This window comes from Schistocerca nitens, chromosome 5 (genome assembly GCF_023898315.1).
Source record: "Schistocerca nitens isolate TAMUIC-IGC-003100 chromosome 5, iqSchNite1.1, whole genome shotgun sequence".
In the NCBI taxonomy this organism is placed as follows: domain Eukaryota; kingdom Metazoa; phylum Arthropoda; class Insecta; order Orthoptera; family Acrididae; genus Schistocerca; species Schistocerca nitens.
In genome coordinates, this window is record NC_064618.1 from 709,915,110 (window position 1) to 709,939,232 (window position 24,123).

The 24,123-nt window shown below is 38.5% G+C and overlaps 1 protein-coding gene across 9 annotated transcripts in view; it reads left to right on the plus strand.

The window, feature by feature from the left end:
• The window catches only part of LOC126260868 (MAGUK p55 subfamily member 7), a 266,432-nt gene that overhangs the window by 14,254 nt on the left and 228,055 nt on the right, over positions 1 to 24,123 (plus strand). For all 9 annotated transcript variants that reach the window (XM_049958291.1, XM_049958294.1, XM_049958296.1 and 6 more), the window contains exons 2-3: positions 3,009 to 3,077; positions 3,161 to 3,444. In XM_049958291.1, the coding sequence (XP_049814248.1) occupies positions 3,041 to 3,077; positions 3,161 to 3,444 (321 nt within the window). In that variant the 5' untranslated portion in view covers positions 3,009 to 3,040. The remainder of the gene's footprint in view (positions 1 to 3,008; positions 3,078 to 3,160; positions 3,445 to 24,123) is intronic.

Below are 24,123 nucleotides of genomic sequence, written 5' to 3' on the forward strand. Positions count from 1 at the left end.
CCCTGTGCACCCTCTGGTCCACCGGATTCAGGACTGTCTGCGCTTGCTCCACCTGGGGGGCGTCTCGGTGGCGTTCCTCTGGCTCCCGGGACACGCTGGTATCTGTGGGAATGAGGTGGCCGATATAGCGGCCAAGGCTGCAGTCTCTCTTCCTCGGCCAGCTATTCAGTCGCTTCCCTTCACCGATCTACGGAGCGTTCTCTGTCGCAAAGTTGCTCATTTATGGCATGCGCATTGGTCAACACTTCCCCATAATAAATTGCGGGAAGTGAAAGCCCTTCCTTGCGCTTGGACCTCTTCCTCCCGAACGCGTCGTCGGGAGGAGGTAATCTTAGCTAGACTCCGGATAGGGCACTGTCTTTTTAGCCATCGACATCTTTTAAGCGGCGATCCTCCCCCACTCTGTCCCCACTGCTCTCAGCTGTGGACGGTAAGACACCTTTTAATTGAATGCCCCTATTTTAATCCGTTACGCTCCCGTCTACAGCTATCGCCTGATCTATCGTCGATTTTAGCAGATGACACGCGGTCAGCCGACTGCGTTCTCCAGTTTATTAGTGACAGTGAAATGACGTCAGTCATTTGAAGCTTTTTTGGGGACAACCAACCCCTTTCTGTAGTGGATTTTTAAGCATTCCTTCTGTTTTTAGTTTCTCCAATTTTATGACTTTGTTCCCATTGCTGCTGGTTTTCAATTTCGGTTTTTTACTGTTTCGTAAGTCACGGGCTGGGCGCTAATGACCATAGAAGTTTTGCGCCCTAAAACCAAAAAAAAACAAAAAGAAACAAAACAAAAGCTTCCTTATTAGGAATATAAATGTCATTAACAAGGTTACATGATTCTGGTTCTGGATTCACAACAAATATTTTTGAGTAAAAATTTGGGCACAGGAAATTTCCAGGAATCACATTACGTTTCATTTGGGAAGCTGTTTGACTCTCACATAACAAGGACAAATGTTAAAGTTCTATTTCCCTCAAACCGTCAGTAATAGGCTTTTTATGAACTTTAAATGGATCACAGCACTTTCTTCTAAAAATGTGGTTGTACTTCAGGATATTTTTCTTCTCATGATACTCGCACACTGATGTTACAGAAGAAGTTACTCGAAATTTAAACAAAGTTGTCTAACTTCATCGAAGTCAATTATATTTTTCAAGTTTTTTGAAACTGAACCGTAAACTGTTTTTTGACACACTTCACTTGCTATCTGTCCAACAGAGCACTGTTCATCCATGTTATTGCATTCCTGTTAATCTCTCAAAATTAATTACAAATTACACACAGAAGAAAGCACGTAACACATTCTACACTCTCGATGAAGTATGTACATCCAATCTAATAGAGGTTTCAGATCAGACTGACTAAACACTGCCACACCCAGCAATATGTACTGCTACAGTGCAACACCCAGCAATAATGTACTTCTCTATTGACAGTAAACCTAAACATAAATGGGCATTTTTATTACCATAGAACAAGAGCAAAAGCTCCTATTATTTAATATTGCATTACTGAAAATAAGTAAACTAAATAAATTTTGGGTGATAGTGTTAACTAAATATATGTCACAATTAAATTTTATTACAATGAAACAATAAACCATTTAAATAGGCAACAGCTATAAGATCAGTTGTAGAATAATGTGAATTAGTTCATTTTCAAAAATTCATATCTTTGTTCAGTCAGATACCAATGTTGAAATTTTTACAGTACATTGTTATCATATAGGTGTACAAACTATGCAAAAATCATATTTTTATATTCAGTCCCACCTGAGATAACAAACCCCAAATTTTACAAAAAATGAAAATTTTCAAATTTCAAAAATTCATAAAAAATCCAGGAAACATTTGTAAGTGTGCTTGCTCTATATGAGGCTAGTAGTGTATGATATCTAAATGTAGGAAAAATAGAGACTCTCATAAATCACTCCTTGTTTGTTATTTTTGGGCCTAAAAAGTAGATTTTTGAAAATTTGGATACCAAACTTAGGAGGTCATTTTGACTGGTTACTTTTGAATTTAGGGTATTTTGTGTAGTAGACAATGTTGTAGAGGACACTTTTCTAAATACAATCATGTCAATTGCAATGTTCTAACTTAACCCAGTGCAGAGATATTCAAATTTTTGCTATTGTCTCCAGACTGAAAAATCGTTGCGCACCTGCAGATAAAAATGGCTGCCATCCAGTAAAGGTGCAAGGTAAATTATTAAAAAAAAACTCTTTCGAACTTCTCAAATATAGAGCAATCATATATAAAAAAATAAAAATATTTAAAAATCAAGCAACCATCACTCGACCACTTCATATGGATTGATCCTTCTTCACTTTTCCACTGATAGTGTTAGTGGAGTGGTAGATGTATTCAGGTATGGGACTACATCTGAGCTGGGTTCATGTGATGTATCTGAGTTATTCACTTCTATGATTCATGCCTTCTACTAGCCTATTTATTTCAAAACTGATTTGGCAGCTGTCTCTTATTTTTCTGTCAATGGTCTGTAAAACATAAAAAAATTAGAGCATTCGTGGACTAGTATGGTAGTAAAGCTGCCCTTCTCCTTCCACCCTCACCCCCACCCCCCAACATCTAGCTGTGGTGACACTGATCTGTAAGATAGCCCAATGTCTGTGTGAGGCTGGAAGGAGGTAATTTGTGAGAGTTGGCAAAGCTAAAAATGTGAATGTGAAATACAGATGGTGGTAGCATATTCATTTTTAGTGTGATTGTATTTACGCCATATGTAACAACTTTTCCCAACTTGTGTCGTAAAAAATAAGACTGCTTGGTAAATTCAGGATACTTATTTAAATAACACACAAGTCTCTGACAAATATTACAAGCAGGTAATGCTCATATATCATACACAGACCACGAAAAACGAGCAGGAATCATCCACTGTGTAACTTTTATTCATTTTTCTACACAGTTACCTCTAATTTGTATTTATATTTCTATGATAACTGTCATTTACAACTATTTTTACTGTCATTCATTTTCAGGCACAGTTGCAGCAATAGCAGCTACATGTAGGATGACAGCAGTAATGGCAAATGGGAACTGGGATCCAGGTAATTTTGAAATTGTGGCTGTAATATGCCGTGATTACAGTAGTCATAATCACTTTTGACCACAATTTATGATACAATTACAGCATTGTCTCGGTTGTTGGTGTCATTGGAAGAAGCAAGGCAAGTATTACCTAGTTCAGAAGAAGAATTTGGTTTCTTAAGTGGCCTGTTACAATCGAAAGAACTTCATGCATTGGTGAAAGTGCACAACAAAATTATAAATAATGGAAAGGATGAAAAATTTCACCCTACTGTATCAAACTCAATGCAGATAGCATTGGATGTATTGGATGTTATTGCACCGAAGGCTACTTCTAATGAAGACTGCAAAAATTTGTTCATACTGTTGCAGAAACCACACATTCAGGTAACAGGTGATTGTTGCTGTTGCATGGCTTTTCTACTAGGTTGTTAACTGACGATGTGCCAGTCATAGTTCCACATTATGTTAATGATTAGTTACGTAGATGGTTATAACGCATGCATTCCCAGTTTTTTTAGTGTTATGTACTGTGTTTAAAGTAATGAGAGATCTTTGGAGTCATATAAATGAAAGGGGTAACACACATTCCATAACAAAAATTGTTGGAAGAACTATGTCATTTCATTGCACATGAGTAAGAAATTTAATATAAATGTATGCCCTGAAGTGCTTCATTTTAGGATTATTACTGAAAGCATGTTGTACAAGGGACAGACAGCCACGACAAAACTATTCCACCAGGTGTGAAGATTTATGAGACAGGCGAAGTATCCTCAGACTTTTAGAAGAATATAATAATTCCAATTCCAAAAAAGGCAGCTGTGGACAGGTGTGAATATCACCAAAGCAGAAATTCATCAAGTGTGGTTGCAACCCATGATACAAATTATTTACAGAACAATGGAAAAACTTGTAGAGACCAGTGGCAGGGAAATCAGTTCGAGTTCCAAAGGAATGTAGGAGGCAGTATTGACCAAGTGACTTATCTTACAAGATAGGTTAAAGAAAGGCAGACCGATATTTATAGCAGTTGTAGATTTGGAGAAAGGTTTTTGGCAATGTGAAGTGTCCTACACTTTGAAAGTTTGAACATAACAGGGGTAATGTGTATGGAGGGAAGGGTTGCCTAAAACTTGCACAGAAAATAAGGCAATCAGACAGGGTTGTAACCTGTCATCAATGTTACTCAGTCTGTACATTGAGCAAGCCGTGAAGGAAACCAAGCTCCATTTTGGGACAGGAGTGAAGGTTCAGGGAGCAGAAATGAAGATTTCAGGGTTTGCCAGTGACGTCGTAATTCTGTCAGACACAACAAAGTACTTGCAAGATCAGTTTAACAGAACGGATAGTGGTTTCAAATGAGGTTATAGTCTATAAGAGTGGAAAATCGAGGATGAAATGTAGCAGTGTTGCGAAAAGATAGTTGCTACTCACCATATAGCGAAGATGCCGAGTTGCGGACAGGCACAACATGACTGTCAGAAAATGAGCTTTCAGCCAACAAAGCCTTCATCGGAGATAGAACATACACATACACACTCACGCAAATGCAACTCACACACACGACCACATTCTCTAGCTGCTGAGTGTGGTCTTGAACGAAAGTGAAAGGTGGGTGATAAACATTCAGACAAGAAGAAAATAGAAACTTTTCAAATGTGGTGCTACAAAAGAATTCTCAAGATTGAATAACTAATGATGATGTTCTGAATTGAGTGGAGGAACAAGGAAATTTATGGCACAATGTTACTAAAAGGAAAAATTAGTTGATTGAACACATCCTGAAGCAACAAGAACCCATCAGTCTGGCAATGCTATAGGAGGTGTTGAAGAGTTTAGTAGAAGGTTGTCACTTACCAGTAAGTTTACATTAAATGTTCTTCAAGTAATAACTGAAAAAAAAAAAAAAAAAAAAAAAAAAAGAATTCAGACACATCTAACAGCCGAGAACACATGAAAGAGTGAAGTGGTGAACTTAGCTCTTTTAGTTTTTTGTATCTACATGTCTTGGTTCGTGGACAACCAAAATGTAAATGCATATCAAACACTTTATGCTCTGCCATCACCTTTAAATTATTTTTTTAGCAACAGTATATGTCGTATGCAAGGAATATGTCACAAGCTCATGGGCACATGAAATCAATCAAAATACCACATCCGTCTAACCGTCAGACATTTTTTTCTTTTTCGATAGTACGTTGTTTTCATAACCCCGTGAAACAGAGCAGTATAAAAATAACACATGTACTGACCTGTTTGTGGTTGTGTGTTTGTGTTTGTGGGAGGGGATGGGATGGGGGGGGGGGGGGTGGGAGGTGCTGGAGTTGCTTTGTACTGCTGTAAATTGAGATCCTGTAGAAGGAGCTCAAAACTGGGAAAATTTTGTATCCATTCAACTCTTAAGACACACATTGCAAAATTTAAAAAAACGCTTCCACAGGTGACCAGCAAAAATACTACATACCAATGCTCAGAAGATCAATCAACAGGAAATGCTGCCCTTTGTTTCCCAACAAACTAGAATGTTCTTCGAAGTTTTACGCATAAAAGTTCAAAGACTGCTCTAGTTTGTTGGTTTATCATGGTTGAATACCACATTGATGTAAGCAAATTGTTGCACATGCTTCTAATATACATGTTGCATGAATACAAAAAATTTAATTCTCACAGTTTTTTTGAAGTTCTACACAGAATTTTTTAATTGAGTGCACTCTTTACCATAATTTACTGCTGGTGCTTTGAGCAGAGAGATGTGTGCCATGATTGGAAAAGCAAGTAGCACTGAATCCTGTGTCATTCACATAAATTTGTGTTAGAATACTGTACCAGTGCATGTTCTGTTTCAAACATTATGACAGGCCTACAACAAAGTAACTTTCTCCATGGAAATCAGCATGGATTCTGAAAACCTCTGCCGTGTGAAACTTAACTCTTGCTCTTCAATTATGTTATCTGCAGTGTCATCTATAGAGAAAACAAAATTGAAATGATGTTCCTAGATTGAAAAAGCTATTGGTTTCGAACCAGAGTGATGCATTCTGAACAAAATATGTTCATATGCTTTATTTAATCAGGTTTGACTCCTTGGCAAGCTCCAGAAAGACGGAAGTACCTGAAAATATCATCTTGGCCCAGAATGCACTAGCCAACTTCCATTAAATCACATAGTAAAATATGGCCCAGCCGCTGTTCTCACCATCCAGTCTTTAATACTACCAGCTTTTTGTGACAACCCCCCCCCCCCCCATCCTCCCTCCTTCGGGAACTTCACAACACTGCAGTAAGTCAAACAAATGTTCAGTTTCCTATGCCTGTATGATTGCTATCTTAACCCCTCCCCCTACACACACATAGTGAGGTCAACACTGTTTTTAAATTTGAAGTACATGAAATCTACTACACCAAATTTTATTTTTAACATAGCCTTTTACGAAGTTTTAGATGTGCACTGAAATGTAGCAGTTGTTTACGTGTGTGTGTGTGTGTGGGGTGGGGGGGGGGGGTTGGGGGGGGAGGGGGGGGGGGAGAGGTGGCAATGGGCAAATACTAGCTAGAGGTACAAAATAACAAACTGAGGCTCATGAAGTGAACAGTTTTGCCATGATGAACATCATTTGTCACAGAGGTGAAAAGAAACAACTTTAACATAACTGAGAGTAGGGCATTGTTCTGACACAGGCAAAATGTCTATGCAGTCATAGTGGCATGCCAGTGTTGGTATATCATGTTTTACAAGAAGACGGCAATTTTTTAATAACAATTCACCCTCTGTTTTAAATAACTATGAAAGAAATGTGGAAATAGTATTGAGGTTTTGTGTGTTGTCAGGATTCCTTAAAGAATTAATGGATTGGTTACTTCAGTGTGTCTGAGTTGAGAGTTCATCCTTTTTTAGTCAGTGATAAAGCCCACCATGATTATCTGAATCGTAATGTTATAATTCTGACTGTGTGTTCATTTCTGTTCTAATAAATGTGTTCATGTATAAAGTGTGACTCAGATTTCATTAAAGTAATTTTGACATCCATGATAAAACTGTTACCTAACATTTGCGTATTCTGATAGTCCCCGTTTCTTCCCCTTTCTTTAAATTTTTTTGTCAGCCACACACATGTACCTGGCAAAAAACTTTCACACTTTTTAGCTAATTTTTGTCTTATTTAAGCAATGGGAAATCCATGATGGAATAATGACAATATTATGAAAAGGATAGTTCATATTCACCATACAGAGGAGATGCTGAGTTGCAGGTAGGCACAACAAAAAGACTTTCAAATAAATAAGCTTTTGGCCAAAAAGGCTTTTATCGGAATTACACACACACACACACACACACACACACACACACACACACACACACACACACACACACACACATAATGACCATTTTCTGTGGCTACCAAGGCCAGACTCACTGTTATTATTGCTTACTTGTAAACTAATTATGAACTGATCTGCTATCAACATGACAGTGGCTTCACTATATGATAATCAGTATTACTGGTTTCAAGGTGCACAACAGCATGATTATCAGCACCCTTGCAGAATATGAATGTATAAATTTAGCAATCTTCTTGGGTAAGCCAGTATGGCTTCGACAGCCAGAGACTGTGGTCGCGTCTGTGAATTGCATTTATTGTGTGTGTGTGTGTGTGTGTGTGTGTGTGAGAGAGAGAGAGAGAGAGAGAGAGAGATTCCATTGAAGGCCATTTTTGCCAAAAGCTTATTTATTTGACAGTCTTTTTTGTTGTGCTTATCTGTGACTCAGCATCTCAGAATGCTATATGGTGAGTACCAACTATCCTTTTCATTATATTATCTTGTCTTATTTAGTAGTTTATATCTTGACTGATACATAGTTTTATTAAAGTAAGAGAAAAGTGCATGAATGTGTATGAAGACGTGCTAGCACCCATGAGTAATTCTTAGTATTCTTTTTATTATATAGATAATCAGCTGCTTTGTGTATTGTCATTGACCAACAGTTGTTAAAGTGTCTTATATCTATATCGACATCTACATATGTATATGTGGTACCATGGGCATTTATCCAAGAAGACCACTAAAATCATAAAGTCATATTTGGCAAGGGTGCTGATAACCATGCTGTTGAACACCTAAAAATCAGTATCAGTAACTTAATTACCGTATAGTGAAAGTATTGCCATGACTATGACAAACCAGTTCACTATTAGTTTATAGGTAAGCAGTAATAACAACAGTGAGTGTAACGGTAGTAGCAACAGTGATGCTGAAGCGTTTCAGAAGGCATTGACAAACCATCATGAGATGTGTTGCTGACAGGAATGGAAACCAGTTCCTATAGCCACAAGTTAACAAGTGTGTGCCATTTCCAGAATGAGATTTTCACTCTGCAGTGGAGTGTGCGCTGATATGAAACTTCCTGGCATATTAAAACTGTGTGCCCGACCGAGATTCGAACTCGGGACCTTTGCCTTTCGCGGGCAAGTGCTCTACCATCTGAGCTACCGAAGCACGACTCATGCCCGGTACTCACAGCTAGGTAGGAGACGAGATACTGGCAGAAGTAAAGCTGTGAGTACTGGGCGTGAGTCGTGCTTCGGTAGCTCAGATGGTAGAGCACTTGCCCGCGAAAGGCAAAGGTCCCGAGTTCGAATCTCGGTCGGGCACACAGTTTTAATCTGCCAGGAAGTTGTGTGCCATTTGATGCAGCTCTGTTTTTAAAGTGGATGATGCAAGGGGTACTTGCCTGCCTGCCCCTGTTCACTTCCTCATGGGCATATCACAGCTTATGCTACACATTTCTGCTTATAACGCCAATGATATTCCACTAGAAGTAGTGTGTGAGAAGATGAAAATGATTGAGCATTGTTCAGTAGTGTGTGCTTATAAAATTAATGTACAAATAAAAAAAATTAAAGGTGTAGATAGTCAAATGAGAAATACTTCTGGCCACAAACTAAAAACAGACTATAGCAATACTATTAGTAAGTGGAAACTTCTGATCAAATTGCCACATACATTGTCAGAAAAAAGTTGGCATTCTGCCAGTACTACAGACTTCAGTAAGATTGTTGCAAAGATCTTACGCAAATACACTGTATAAGAAACACAAATGTAACTACATCAACAGCAAAAGTATTAAATACATCAGCAGAAATAACCAACATTTGAAAATATAATATGTTTAGATAAAAAATCTACTCACCTAATGGTGGTAGGTTAAATGCATGTGAAAGATACAGAAATGCTAAAGCTTTCGGAGCCAGTAGTATATATAGTAACTCTTTCATTGTAGCAATTTGCTGCTATAGTTCTGGATTTTTCCTTACATTCATTAGAGCATTTAGATAATGTTGTGTTCTTAGAGCAACAGTTAAAAGAAGTAGAGTGCCAACATTAGAAAAAAAAACCACTTCACTTCTTTAAAGAGCTACTTATTACTTGTACTTCTTAATGTTAAGTTTAAAATTAATTTCACTGTTATAATTGTGAACTAGAAAATAATATTGTGCAATGAAAACTATAGATTGGTGATTAGATTAAGACATTAGCTTCACTATGTGATTAGCTTTAACACATTAATTCTAATCTCTTGTAATATTTGGATGATGATAAATAAATTACAAATTCAAAGTTATTTTTGACTTTGTTACTTATTAGCCTCACATCATTTTTCTTATTGACAGCATGACATTTGTATGTACTTTGTACCCTTAGTTCGCATGCATGGTTTGTTCACCACTTACACTATTTAATATTTTTTTCTCAACAACCTATATCAGCATGATGTATTACTTGCCCACAATACTATAGCACTTAATGTCCAGTGGCCTTTTTGGTAACACGCAGTGATGTTAGAGTAAACAAGTACTGTGGTGACTAAGGAAAACACATCACACTGTTAATGATTCAAGACAGTTGCGCATATACTGTCAAGTGGTTCACCATGTCCTCATGACACACCACGATAAAAACTCATGATAAGCCAATCAAAGCGTTCTCACTCCCAGGTGCAGTAATATTGTGGTCAATTAATACCATTTGTCTTTATGATGATAATACAATTGTGAGACATTTAATAAAAATTAAATTTGTTTACATTTTGAATGTGTTGCTTGAAGGTACTTCATTAAAGATGCAGGTGTTTGTAATGAAATTTTATTGTTTCTCATGTTGTGTATTGATTCAGGATGAAAAATTTGTCATCTATGGAGACGTATTCACCTTGTACTCCCTCAACACCCAGCGATCCACCTATAACTGTGTACAAGTTCATGTTACTAAGGGGTGAAATAACTGAGTTTTCATTGTTGTCCACTGAAGTGAAGTGAAACATTGCTCCAGATGAAAGTACTGTTACATAATTTGGCACTATTTTGTATTTTTTAGTATGTGGGATGGGGTTTAATATCCTAAAAAAAAGCTCCTAGTAATTGCCATTGTTATGAACATGTAAAGTTTTGTTAGCAAATTAACTTAAGAGAATTCTGTTTGTCAGTAAGTGTTATGCTTACTGCAATACGTAGTATATAGGACAACTCTAGTGGAAAATCAGTTTCATAGCTGATCAGTGAAACCAGGTATTGTAGGGGTTCCATCAAGTTGATATTATTTAGGAATTTGTATTAGACTATATAGAATAATTAGAAAATTTATTGTTGTAACAACGATGTAATAATGGAATGTAGTTGAATTAAGTCTGGTGATGCTGAGGGAATGAGATTAGGAAATGAGACACTTAAAAGTAGTGAGTGAGTTTTGCTATTTGGGGAGCAAAATAACTGATGATGGTCGAAGTAGAGAGGATATAAAATGTAGACTGGCAATGGCAAGGAAAGCATTTCTGAAGAAGAGAAATTTGTTAACATCGAGTATAGATTTAAGTGTTGGGAAGTCGTTTCTGAAAGTATTTGTATGGAGTGTAGCCATGTATGGAAGTGAAACATGGACGATAAATAGTTTGGACAAGAAGAGAATAGAAGCTTTTGAAATGTGGTGCTATAGAAGAATGCTGAAGATTAGATGGGTATATCACATAACTAATGAGGAATAGAATTTGGGAGAAGAGGAGCTTGTGGCACAACTTGACTAGAGGAAGGTATTGGTTGGTAGGACATGTTCTGAGGCGTCAAGGGACCACAAATTTAGCATTGGAGGGCAGTGTGGAGGGTAAAAATCGTAGAGGGAGACCAAGAGATGAATACACTAAGCAGATTCAAAAGGATGTAGGTTGCAGTAGGTACTGGGAGATGTGCACAGGATAGAGTAGCACGGAGAGCTGCATCAAACCAGTCTCAGGACAACAACAACAACAACAACAACAACAACACAAATAACAGCACTTCACTGCTGATATTGTTGAAGTAGGATTCTGTGAAAATGTTTTCAGACAAGAGAAACGGAACATGTACAATGAAAGGCAGCACAAATGGACACAGGTTTGTTTTGACTAGCAGAATAGTGTCATGGATATACTGAAAAAACTGTGCTGACAGGTGGTAAAGGATAGATGCTGTCTATCTTGAAAAGCGTGCTTACAAAGTTTCAAGAATCAGAATTAACAGGTGTTCCGTGTGCACCCAGGGGCAAGCTGGCCACCCGCTTATCTCCCATCCCCACCATACCTTCTGTCCGCTCCTTCCTCTGTAATGCGTTTTGTTTCCTAGCTTGCTTTATTGAGTGAATCAATAAGGTTAGTAGGAGTGCTTGAAAGAAATCATGGTTTGAAAGAGTACCTATTACCTACGATACGTTTTATTTAAGTATCACAGGTGGAGTTTACAATATGTTTAATATCTGGAACAAAATTTCTATATACAGACAAACACAAACAGTTACGTAAATTTTCATCACTGATGTTTGCTCTTAACCGAGACTTATTAATTCAGCAAATGGTTTTCCAGCTCTCGCTATATCAAGCGCAGTCTTTTAACTTGCACATACCGCTGGGCTATTATTGTTGTAGTCCTGAAAACTTGAAAACAGTGCTCCATAAAATGTTAGATCAGTTAGATGAGAGACATGACGAGAGAAAGTCACAGATCTCTCGTGACAACAGCAACTACGACAAATTCAAATGGCTCTGAGCACTATGGGACTTAACTGCTGTGGTCATCAGTCCCCTAGAACTTAGAACTACTTAAACCTAACTAACCTAAGGACATCACACACATCCATGCCCGAGGCAGGATTCGAACCTGTGACCATAGCAGTCGCGCGGTTCTAGACTGTAGTGCCTAGAACCGCTCGGCCACTCCGGCCGGCCAACTACGACAGATTCATCTGGTATCGTCAGATCGGTCTTCTTAAGCTCAGTCAATTCCCCATCCGCTCAGAATGCGATAATAAATTGTACTCGTCCTTGTGAAATTTATTATAATGGCCTTCAATACTAAACTTCCGTTGACCAGCGAGAATACTGACGCATATTAAACATTTCGAATTTTCACGTCTTTGCACAAAGAAAAAATGATTCTCCCATTACTTTTTAAAAGATAGCAAATCTCCACTTCTCCGTTTCTTGAAATACAACGTTCACTACATAGTGCTCGCTTCGCATCAACGTCCGCAGCTTAGCCTGGCACTACACTGCCGCAACCTGCCGGCTGTCGCCACAGCCCCGGTCGACGCCTGCACGCAAGCAGCACACGTGCAGCGCTGTGCTCTCATGAGCCGCGTGCAGCGTTTGCCTGCCCTTGTGTTATGTCATCAAAGTGTTGACCCTTTATGTGAATTTCTCCACTTCGTCATTTTGTAATAGGTTTGCATTGACAACATCAAGTCCCATTGACAATGCAGAGTTTTTCCATAAAAGAATTGTCCGTGATTTGCATTTCAATCAAGTTATGGCAGGTGTCCATGCATCAATGCTTTTTTCAGAAGTAAAGGTGTATGGGACAAACATTGCACACAGTTTTCTCATCTTCAAAACATTTTGGTTATTAAACACGATTTAAAGATGTTACTCCATTACAGTGTGTGACACAGCAGTGTTGATGTACTACAGCTTCAAGAACACTACTTAAAACTGCCTGTTCACAAGTGACTGGTAGATTGCACGTCTCCTGTGTACAGGTCTTTGTTCAAACCTCCACTGTAGTTATTGTGTTGATGTTACTTATACACCAGGAATAAAATCAGTCCTGGAACTTATTTGGATATTGGATGTGCATGGTACAGTTGGTATGCACTTCAGTTATTTGCAAAGTATGGGTATAGATGCAGAATAACATTACTTCAGCATTAAATGTGCTTCAGATAGTTTCAGACCCTTTTATTTCTAGAAAAATTAAAAGAATAAGATTAGCACTGCCAGCATGCTCCATCAGATAAGCTTTTGTTACAATAGAAATCGAAGCTGTTGACACATTACAATGCTCATGACAGTGACTATTTTGCAACTTAGGTGCTATGGTGGGTATTTGATACATTTTTATACACAACTTTTTTCCAAAATTTCAGTACCAGTGTAGTAGAGCAGCAAAGAAAATAACAATGAGGTAGCTGTTAAAATATGAGAATTACTGAAAACCTGTTCCAGAGTGGGCTCTCTTCACGTAACTCTGAAGAAAATTCTTCTCACTTATTAATACGTTATTATCACTATATATTTACCATTCATCTGGTACATACACCTGAATCTATTTGTAAGTTACTGTAGGAGTGTCAAGCATACTTGACATTTCATTGTCAGGAAGCTGCCTTAAAATGAAGATTACCATTAAAAGCTTTGACTATATGCGATACATTGTCAGACTAGTCCGTGAGAGTCTACTGTACACAAGATGAAACAAATGAATCACTGGTCAATTACTTTTAGTGTTCCATTCCCATTACATTATGTGTATCTGTGTTTTAGTTACAGTTCTATCAAGTAGATTATTCTTTAAATTAGTGTGTTTTGTGGCAGTGTGATCACATTAGCAACATTAAAATTTAATGTGACTAATATGTGTATAAGCTTGTAAAAGATGTGAATATATGGTAGAACTACACATATCTGAAAGCTCCTGGTGTTGAGAAACAGTTTTAATAGTTCCAGTTAATATTGTGCAAATGATAACAACCTTGGACAAGGGGCAAACAAATATGTATTGTTGATTTGTATACCAATGTTTTGAGGTAGTTCCTACTTCATGTGTATTGGAAATGCCTCCTGCTTTAGTTACTGCACTAAACGGTAAGTATACTTCATAGTACTGTGAGCTGCATTACAAGTTAGAGGAAGTTAAGGGAATATTTGGGTTAAAACAACATTTTATTTGATGACTGCTACACAGGGTGTTTCAGAAGTGATGGTCAGTATTCAGGGATATGACAGGAACGATCATTCGAAACAAAAAGGTCAAGTAAACTTGCTCTGGAATGCATACCTTAAGAGCTATGAGCAATTGTTCATCTTCGCTACTTTGAAAAACAACTCTGCTAATGAACAAGTATTCATAACTTTTAAGGTATGCATTTTAAAGCACAAATTTACTGAACTTTTTCCCTTATTTTGATCCGTACTACCATGTACCAAGATATGGAAAGCAAAGAGCTTGCAGTAGAAGAGATTGGTTTCACAGTATCAGAGATCAAGAATTGCTCATAGCTCTTAAGGTATGAATTTTAGAGCCCATGTTTACTTAACTTTTTTGTTTTGAATGACCATTCCTGTCATATCCCTGAATATTGACCATCACGTCTGAAATACCCAGTTGATTATGGACAGTGCACTGCACATGGCACAGTGCGCAGTAGTTTGCAATTGACACTTTTAATCCTAGCAACAAATTGCTATGCTGTGCAAGACAGTTATTGTCAATGTTAGTCTTATAAGAGTTTCATTCTACAAAAGAGTAGTTAAAAAAGTTTAATATTCAAACAGCCTTAAATCTAAGTTGAGAGAAAGGTAAGTTATATTCGGCGACAAATCAGTTTTAAATTTGGTTGCACTTGGTAAGTGAACAGTGTGTATTACAGAATTGTGTTTGCAACAAAATCAAGAAGAATGCATCGCATATAAGAAAATCAACTTCAAGAAGACAAAGTTAATTGTTCTAAATATTGTTGTACAATTGACACTCCACATGTAGGTAGAAACAAGCAGGCATAATTCCATTCTTTTGTTATGTAGAAAGATTTGTACCACTAATTTTTCCTTGGTGTAAATAAAGCCCCAAGCCATGGATAAGTAAGTAAAAATGAAGAAATGGAGATTACTGGAACAATTGAATATACAATATGTTTAACTGAAAAGAAACTGCAGGAAGGTGGGCTTGGCTGAAACTCCTATCAGAAAGTTGTTAGCTTAATGAAGAAAGCTAGGTGTGTAAATAGTTAAATACTGAAACTTCATGTGTGTTGCATAGCCCTGTCCCCACCTAACTCTGGAAAGCCTGCATAACACATCTGCCATTAAAATGTTGATTGTTGACACCTAACACATTTCAGAATTTTCATGTAGTAGTGCGCAAATCAGTATTGGTTTTGTAAAATATAGTCCATTAGGAAACCACTATTTAAGTTTTGATTGAGTCACCTCTTCCCCAATACGATACTTTCCTCCTGTATTTATCATTTAGTTGGATCAGAATACTTTTCTGATGTTTGTCAGTTAATTTCTTTTTGCTGGGTAATCAATAAGAATAATTTCGTATGCATCTAATAAAACACTTGTCACATATCTGGCAGAGGCATTTAAAATTTGGTGTTCTTTATTTTAATTGCTGTTTTATTTCTACCATGAAGAGAGAAAGCAACATCTCATACACTATAACAAATTAACCCACAAAATCATTTGAGTTTTTTAAAAATCACTGAACATTTTTTGTGTTAACTTATTTCAGACATCTCATAATATACATTTTTTGTAAAAATTGTACTGTAGTGTTTATTCTGGTTTGCCTATTTCATCCATCTTTAATTGATCATCCAGTAGTATATTGTGCTTTACCTGAGTGTTTTTGTCAATGTGTGCCATTTTGAGATGTCCTTTACGTGGATGGTCTTTCAGTTTACTGTCTTGTGAAGTGACACAATGTTAAGACATTGGACTCAAATTTTGGGGCTTATCCAGCCATTTCAGATGTAGGCTTCTGTAGTTCCCATGCATTACTTAAAACAAGTTATTTATACTCTGATGGTTCCTTGGAATAAGAAGAAGAAAGCATGGTCAATTTACTTTCCCAAACCAAGCTTGTGCTGTGCCAAATGATCTTGATCTTGTCTTCAAAGGGAAGTTAAACTTTAATATTTCTTCCACCTTTCCTTACTTTCCTTTGACATCAGTTGCCTTGTTTTTAAATTTGAAGATGGAATAAACCTTCTATAAATCATCAGTAACTTACAAATGAATTTAGACAGTAAACTCTGAAAAGCAAAGTATTTAATGGCAGTGTATTTATTTTTATTTGTTCATTTGAATGAAATACACATAGCTCTTTAGGTAGCCTTATAAACAGAAATACTGAGTGACAATGTTATCTAAAGAATAGATTGCTACTCACCACATGCAGAGATGTTGAGTTGCAGACAGGTACAACAGAAAGACTACTGAACACTTAAAAGTTTTCGGTCAGAAGGCTTTCTTCCAAAATAGGCACCCCCCCCCCCCCCCCCCATTCCCCCAAAACACACACACATTCATGCAAATGCAGCACTCACAACTGACCACCATGCTGACTGCTGGGGCCAGACCGAGTGAGATAGCGCAGCAGTTAGCACTCTGGACTTGTTTGGGAGGACGACAGTTCATCTTCCATGATTTTCCTAAATTGTTTATGGCAAATGTTGAGATGGTTCTTTGAAAGTGCGTGGCTCATCTGCTTCCCCATCCTTCCTTAATCTGAGCTTGTGCTCTGTCTCTGGTGATGTTGTTGTCATTGGGATGTTTAACACTAATCTTCCTTTACTTCAACAGAAGTCTCCATGCCTTACTTATTGACATTAATATCATGATGACTGACGTCTAATCCTCTGAATTATAAAGTGGAAAGTATAATTTAATGATATGAATATAATAGAGGGAAACATTCCACGTGGGAAAAATATATCTAAAAACAAAGATGATGTGACTTACCAAACGAAAGCGCTGGCATGTTGATAGACACACAAACATACACACAAAATTGAAGCTTTCGCAACGAACGGTTGCCCACATCCTTTCGTCTTTCCCTCTCCTTCCCTCTTTCCTGATGAAGCAACCGTTGGTTGCGAAAGCTTCAATTTTGTGTGTATGTTTGTTTGTGTGCCTATCAACATGCCAGAGCTTTCGTTTGGTAAGTCACATCATCTTTGTTTTTTAAAGTATAATTTAATGTATATGACTGATTACAGAAAATTTATTTTCAATTTATATTCCTAATGGTTGTGGTCAAGCGTAATGTTAAACTTTTTCATTTAAAGTGTTTTTTTTTATCTAAGTTTCTTTACAGGCACTATATACCATAGACAGTGCTTCCCATCATAAACTGTTCTATGTACAGTGCTTGCTAAGCTATTCTACTAAACTTCAGCAATAGTGCTGTTACATCCTCCTTATCTGGGTTGCTGAATGTGAAATCTTTCTACTTGTTTTGATTCTCCCTTTATACTTTGGTAATCTTTGTTGCTATAATGCATTGTGCTTACTAATACCTGTGTGGACATCCTAAAAGAGGTCAGTTCTATTTGTTGCCATCAGATCTTATATATTTTAATCATGAGTGGGCTTCTGAAATATCTGTTTGAGGTAGTTTGTGGGGAAGGCATTTAGTTGATACTGAATCTTCATCAAATGCTCTTTCACGCAAGTTCGGTTTCTAGATTTGAGCTTCTTGTTACTGCAACAAATACACTACCTCAATTTTCCATTAGCCTGTGCTTTCAGCGTGTACTTAGATTTGCCCCAGAAATGTTATTGCTGTCAATTTCAGAATTGAGCCAGCTGTCTGTGCTTCGTATTATGTGAGGTTTGTTGCTTTTTAGGAGTGTTTTAAACTTTGGCACTCTGCTGCAAATTCTAGCGTCGTCTGTGGGTGCAATGATTTGGATCTTACACTAAAATGAGTTCTTCTACAGCTATCATTATCTAGACTAGATACTCACCCAGTTGAGGAGAAAATATTCCTTGCTTGCACATCATGTGCACTCCACTACTGTGATATCAGGTTTTGATGTGTAGTTCATACCTCACCTACTTAGGTGAACCCTACAGTTCTCCACTCTGCAGCACATATCTAGGAAGTTGCAACATAGTGTGACACAAAACCAAGTCCCTGGTTCAAGTGTTCCATCTGACTGGGAACCAGGACAAGATGGAGTATGGAATTGTGGGGACTATGCTGCAGATTATAAGCTTTGTTGAAATTCTGTGAGCAAAGCTGGTCTTAAAACACCTCCTCTGCCAGTCACTTTAATGATCAGAATATGGCCTCAGAGCCCAGAGGACAGGCATAATTTGTTCCAATGTACAGCAATTCTGCACTTGGTTGCACCCTGTTTCTTCAGTGGCTGCCAGAACAGCCTCTTCAACATGTTAACTTCTGGATCTGGAATGTTACAAAGATGAGTTCTCTTTATAAACAGTGATTAACACCAACAAAACGATTTCTTTTGTAATAAGAGTATAACATGAGATAAAATTTGCCAGTTCCTTGATGCTATTTGTAAACTGAGAATGTTAAGAGACTCAGTGTCTCTAAACTTTAGAGTTTTTGAGGTTGTGATCACAAACAAACTTGAAAATAGCTGAAATTTATTACAAATGCTGTCAATATACACTGCTCATGAAAGAGTAAACAAAATCTAACAGAATATGGCAGTAGGTGCTGAACACAATTGTGGCATAGTGTCTACTTTGTAAGAGCTATATTTTTATTGTGATTGTACAATTTCAAACATGTCCTCCATACTAACAGGTCAGTGACTAGAAATCATCTTCTTTCTATTTCACTTCAGTGACCAACATTATATGTAGATTGAGCCTTACATGTTTTCCTTTTTCATATTTTCCAGCTACACTGCCACACTCAAACTTTGGGCTCTTTATGCTTCATCTTGTAGAATGTTACCCTGTTGTTGGTTATTCAACCTTTTTCTCATGGTCACTTCCTCCTTGGCAGACCTTAATATTAAGATATGTGTCTACCCTCCTATATAAGACACCAACAATAATTTCCTACACCAATTTCCCCCCCCCCCCCCTCCCCCCTATAATTCCTGTTCTTTTTACAGTCAGTGCACTGCTTGACACTGTCTGTGCCACCTCCCATTATGTTTTCGATACTTATGGCCTTGCTGCCATTGAACACTACCTTTGCCAACACCTGACTGCCTCCAAACCTACAACTTCCTTCTTGGTCACCATGTCGGACTATATCTGCTCACACAATTACTTCCCAAATGGGTTTGTGCATGGCACCATCCAGTGCTAACCTAGTCAAGAGCCATTTAGAGGAATCCTTACTAACCACCCAGAATCCCAAACCCCTCAACTGGGTCAGATGTATTGATGACATCTTCGTGATCTGAACTGAGGCTGAGGACACCATACTAACTTTCCTCCAGAACCTTAACATCTTCTCCCCCCATTTGCTTCACCTGGTCGTCCTCCATCTTCAAGAAGGCTGCATCAGAACTTCTGTTCACATCAAACCTACCAGTCACGAACGATACCTGTGCATTGACAGCTGCCACCCATTCCGTACTTAGAAGTTCCTTCCATACAGCGTAGGCACCCATGGTCATTGCATCTGTAGTGACCAGCAGACCCTCTCTAAATATGCCAAGGGTATCACTGAGGTCTTCACTGACTGAAATTATCTCCCATCCTTTTCCAGGAACAGATCTCCAATGCCTTGTTTCCCCAGTCACCTACCATCCTCCACATACCCACTGAAAGACCACCAAGGAGGTGTTGTAACCTAAAACCACCAAGGACTGGAGCAACCTATGCAGTGTCCGTTTGTGTCCCTATCCCATTTCTTCTCCCAACCCCTTTCCTCATGGCTCATATCCCTGCAATAGATGTAGATGCAAGACCTGTCCCTTACATCTCTTGCTACCTCCTGCTCCAATTTTGACACGGGCATCTCCCAGCCCATCAAAAGCAGAGCTAACTGTGAAAGCAGCCATGTAATCTACAAACTTAGCTGTAACCTCTGTACCATATTTTACGTGGGTATGACAACTATGCAGCTGTATGCCCACACCACATGAATGGCCAGCGACGTCTGTGGCCAAGAGACAGGTGGACCTCCCAGTTGCTGAGCATGCCAACCAACACTGTGCTTCACTTTAACAACTGCTTCAAAGTCTGCCATCTGGATTCTTCCCACAAAGAACAGCTTTTTTTGAATTGCACAGATTGGAACTCTCCTTGCGATGTATGTTTCATTTCCATAAGCCCCTGGCCTCATCTTTTGCTAGTTCCTGTCCTCACCCTGCCAGCCCTCTTCCCCACACACTCAGTCCTGTACTACATACATCTTCTACCCTGCAACACAGCTACACTATGTGATCAAAAGTATCCAGACACCTGGCTGGAAATGACTTACAAGTTTGTGGTGCCCTCCATCGGTAATGCTGGAATTCAATATGGTGTTGGCCGACCGTTAGCCTTGGTGACAAGTTCCACTCTTGCAGGCTTACGTTCAGTCAGGTGCTGGAAGATTTCTTGGCAAATGGCAGCCCATTCTTCACGGCGCTGCACTGAGGAGAGGTATCGATGTCAGTGGGTGAGGCCTGGCACAAAGTCGGCTATCCAAAACATCCCAACGTTGTTCTATGGGATTCAGGTCAGGATTCTGTACAGGCCAATCCATTACAGGGATGTGATTGTCATGTAACCACTCTGCCGCAAGCCGTGCATTGTGAACAGGTGCTCAATTGTGTTGAAAGATGCAATTGCCATCCCCGAATTGCTCTTCAACAGTGAGAAGCAACAAGGTGCTTAAAACATCAGTGTAGGCCTGTGCTGTGATAGTGCCATGCAAAACAACAAGGGGTGCAAGCCCCCTCGATGAAAAACACGACCACACCGTAACACCACTGCCTCCAAATTTTACTGTTGGCAATACACACGCTGGCAGAAAACGTTCACCAGGCATTCGCCATACCCACACCCTGCAATCGAATTGCCGCATTGTGTACTGTGATTCATCACTCCACGTAACGTTTTTCCACTGTTCAATCACCCAATGTTTAGGCTCCTTACGCCAAGCGAGGCATCATTTGGCCATTTACCAGCGTAATGTGTGGCATATGAACAGCTGCTCAACCATGTAATCAAAGTTTCCTCACCTCCCGGCTAACTGTCATAGTACTTGCAGTGGATCCTGAAGCAGTTTGGAATTCCTGTGTGACGTTCTGGCTAGATGTCTGCCTATTACATATCACATCGGAAACGGTGGAGCTAGGGATATTTAGGAGTTTGAAAATATCGCATACAGACATATGACACAAGCGACACCCAATGTTCAAAGTCCGTGAGTTACGCAGAGTGCCCCATTCTGCTCTCTCACGATGTCTAATGACTACTGAGGTCGCTGTTATGGAGTACCTGGCAGTAGGTGGCAGCACAATGCACCTAATATGAAAAACATATGTTTTTAGGGTTGTCCGGATACTTTTGATCATATAGTGTATGTAGTCCTTTCCCTTTTCCTACGAAAGCCTCCCCCCCCCCTCCCCCTTTCCCAGCACAGCCTCTTGTAGCATCTTGTAGCCCTCTCCTTCCACACGATGCCCATGCATACTCTCATGGGCAGCTCTAGCATCTGCCCCACTGCCCCAAGCCTCTTCTGTACCCTACTGCCCACCACAGTTAGTTTGCTTCTCATGTCAGACACAGTCACAGTATGCCTTTGTAAATTGTGCTTGTATGAATGTGTGTAAGTTTTCTACTTCTGATGGAGGACTTTGTCTGAAGGATGAATGTATCTCACACACTTTTTTTTTTAAATGCATGTCTGCGACTCAACACCACCTCTATGTGGTGAGTAGCAATCTATCCTCTCCATATTGTTGTCATTCCATCGTGGACTTTCTGTTGTTTAAAGTAATAGTGGAAGGTTATGCATAATCTGGGATTTGCAGGAAAGCAGTACTTAACTCTAACCATTTAATCATGTGACTGACTCATAGGTTGTGCCAATCAAGCTGTGTGTACTGTAAATTCCTGCAGTAGTTGTCATAGGGCTACATAATTCTCACAGTGTAAACTGGAGAGGAATTCAGTGGTGAGTAGTTTAGTATTGTATTTATGAATGAAACTGCTGAGTTCAAATCAAGATGAATTTTTTTGTACTTTTTTTTTTCTTGAACGAAGAAAGCTATAATGAAAAGACAGTAGAAAATCTCATTATATTACTACCCCTTAATTGTTACAGTAAGGTCTTAGCCATTTCACAGAAATAATTCTATCTAGTACTCTTATGTAGTCACTGTATTGGTGTGTTTTATGTGGTTCTTGATGCCGAAACAGAAAATATGCCTGATGTCAAAACAGCCAAGCAATAAACAGCTCATTGAAATGGATCTTAAATAATTTAACAAATATCACTGTCAAGAAATACAGCTTTTTTGTCATCTTCAAGTCACCTAATGGTGTAGAGTAAATATTGTACCTTCGCAGATGATATGTATAAAGATTCTTGGCATAAATCCATGTACACCTGTACGTGTCTTAATTTTTCCATCATGGCTATTATGAAAGATGTAAGTTGGAACTGTCCTTACATTTCTCATGTTAGACCCCCCCCCCCCCCCCCCCACACACACACACACAAAAAGAAAAAGCACAACTGCAGTCTCAGGCAGCTCAGGCCACCAGTGTCAAGTGTTATTTGTTAAGGAAGGATTCGATTTTGTTTGAATTTGTTGTGTAATGGTCTCTATCTTAGTATTTTCTCAGTATCGTTACTGAATTGATCCTCTTCCTCACAATTTTCTGTATATGTAGGATGTGGCTTGCAATTTTTCATAGTTTACACTTCAGGCTCCTGACATTCTTTTTCTGATAGTGGAATGTTGCATGCACAAGTAGTTTCTGTTTCTTTGATATCCTTGTTAAGCAAAAATACGTTTGTACATTTCTTAATTTTTTATTCAGCGCTAATGAACAGTGATGTTATAATAGCCTTGGGGTCACTGATTCTTTTCACATTGAACTGAATTAAGAAGTTGGAACATTTGTATAACACATGTGATGCATTTCCCTCACATTAAAAGAATACTTGATATGGGTGAGTAGTAGAACTATTGTCACTATTTTTGTTTCTGCCTGAATGCTTATCTTTACCCAGATGATCATCCCTCATTCTGCCTCTATATTTATCTCTTCAAACAGTACTGAATTCTGCAGGTCCATTGCCACTGCTGTCCATGCTATGTTGTGTTTATTCCATGTGTAATATAAGATCACATTACTGTTACTTCTGATTTGAACCAGCTGTACATTCTAAATATTGTTTGCATTTTATTATCAATAATCAGTGTGAGTACCTTTGAGTCCTTACCCTGAGGGCTTCAGCAGTTATCTGATATTAGACTTTACTTTCCTTTCTTAATGTGTGATATGTATTTCCCTTTGAAGCTAATACTGGTCCCACTATTTGCTGTGTAATATACTTGTACTAAATGTAAAGCCTTATTTGCCTCACAGAGGGGTTTTTACAGCTTAGAAATCCATCATGTGCATTTCATTGATAGTCTGCTAATCAGGAAAGTTACTTCCTGAGAGTAGTGCATGCTTTACCTGTTCTACATCTGTGTGTATATCCCATGAGCCACAGTGTGAGGCAGAGGATACTTCTTGTGTCATTTTAACTTCATCCTACCCTGTTCCATGTGCATATGGTGGGTAGGAACAACTACTATCAATAAACATCCATATGAGCTCTAATTCCTGTGATTTTCTTGTTGTGATCATTTTGTGAGCCATAAAAGAGAGGAAGTAGTGACTGACTCTTTTTGGAACACACTCTCTTGGAATTCAACAGTAAACATCTCTATGATGCACATCTCTTGTAGTATTTCCTGCTAGGGTTTGTTGGGTATTTCAGTAATGCTCTTGCACACAGGCTCAAATAGCTTCTCAATATCTTAATCCAACTT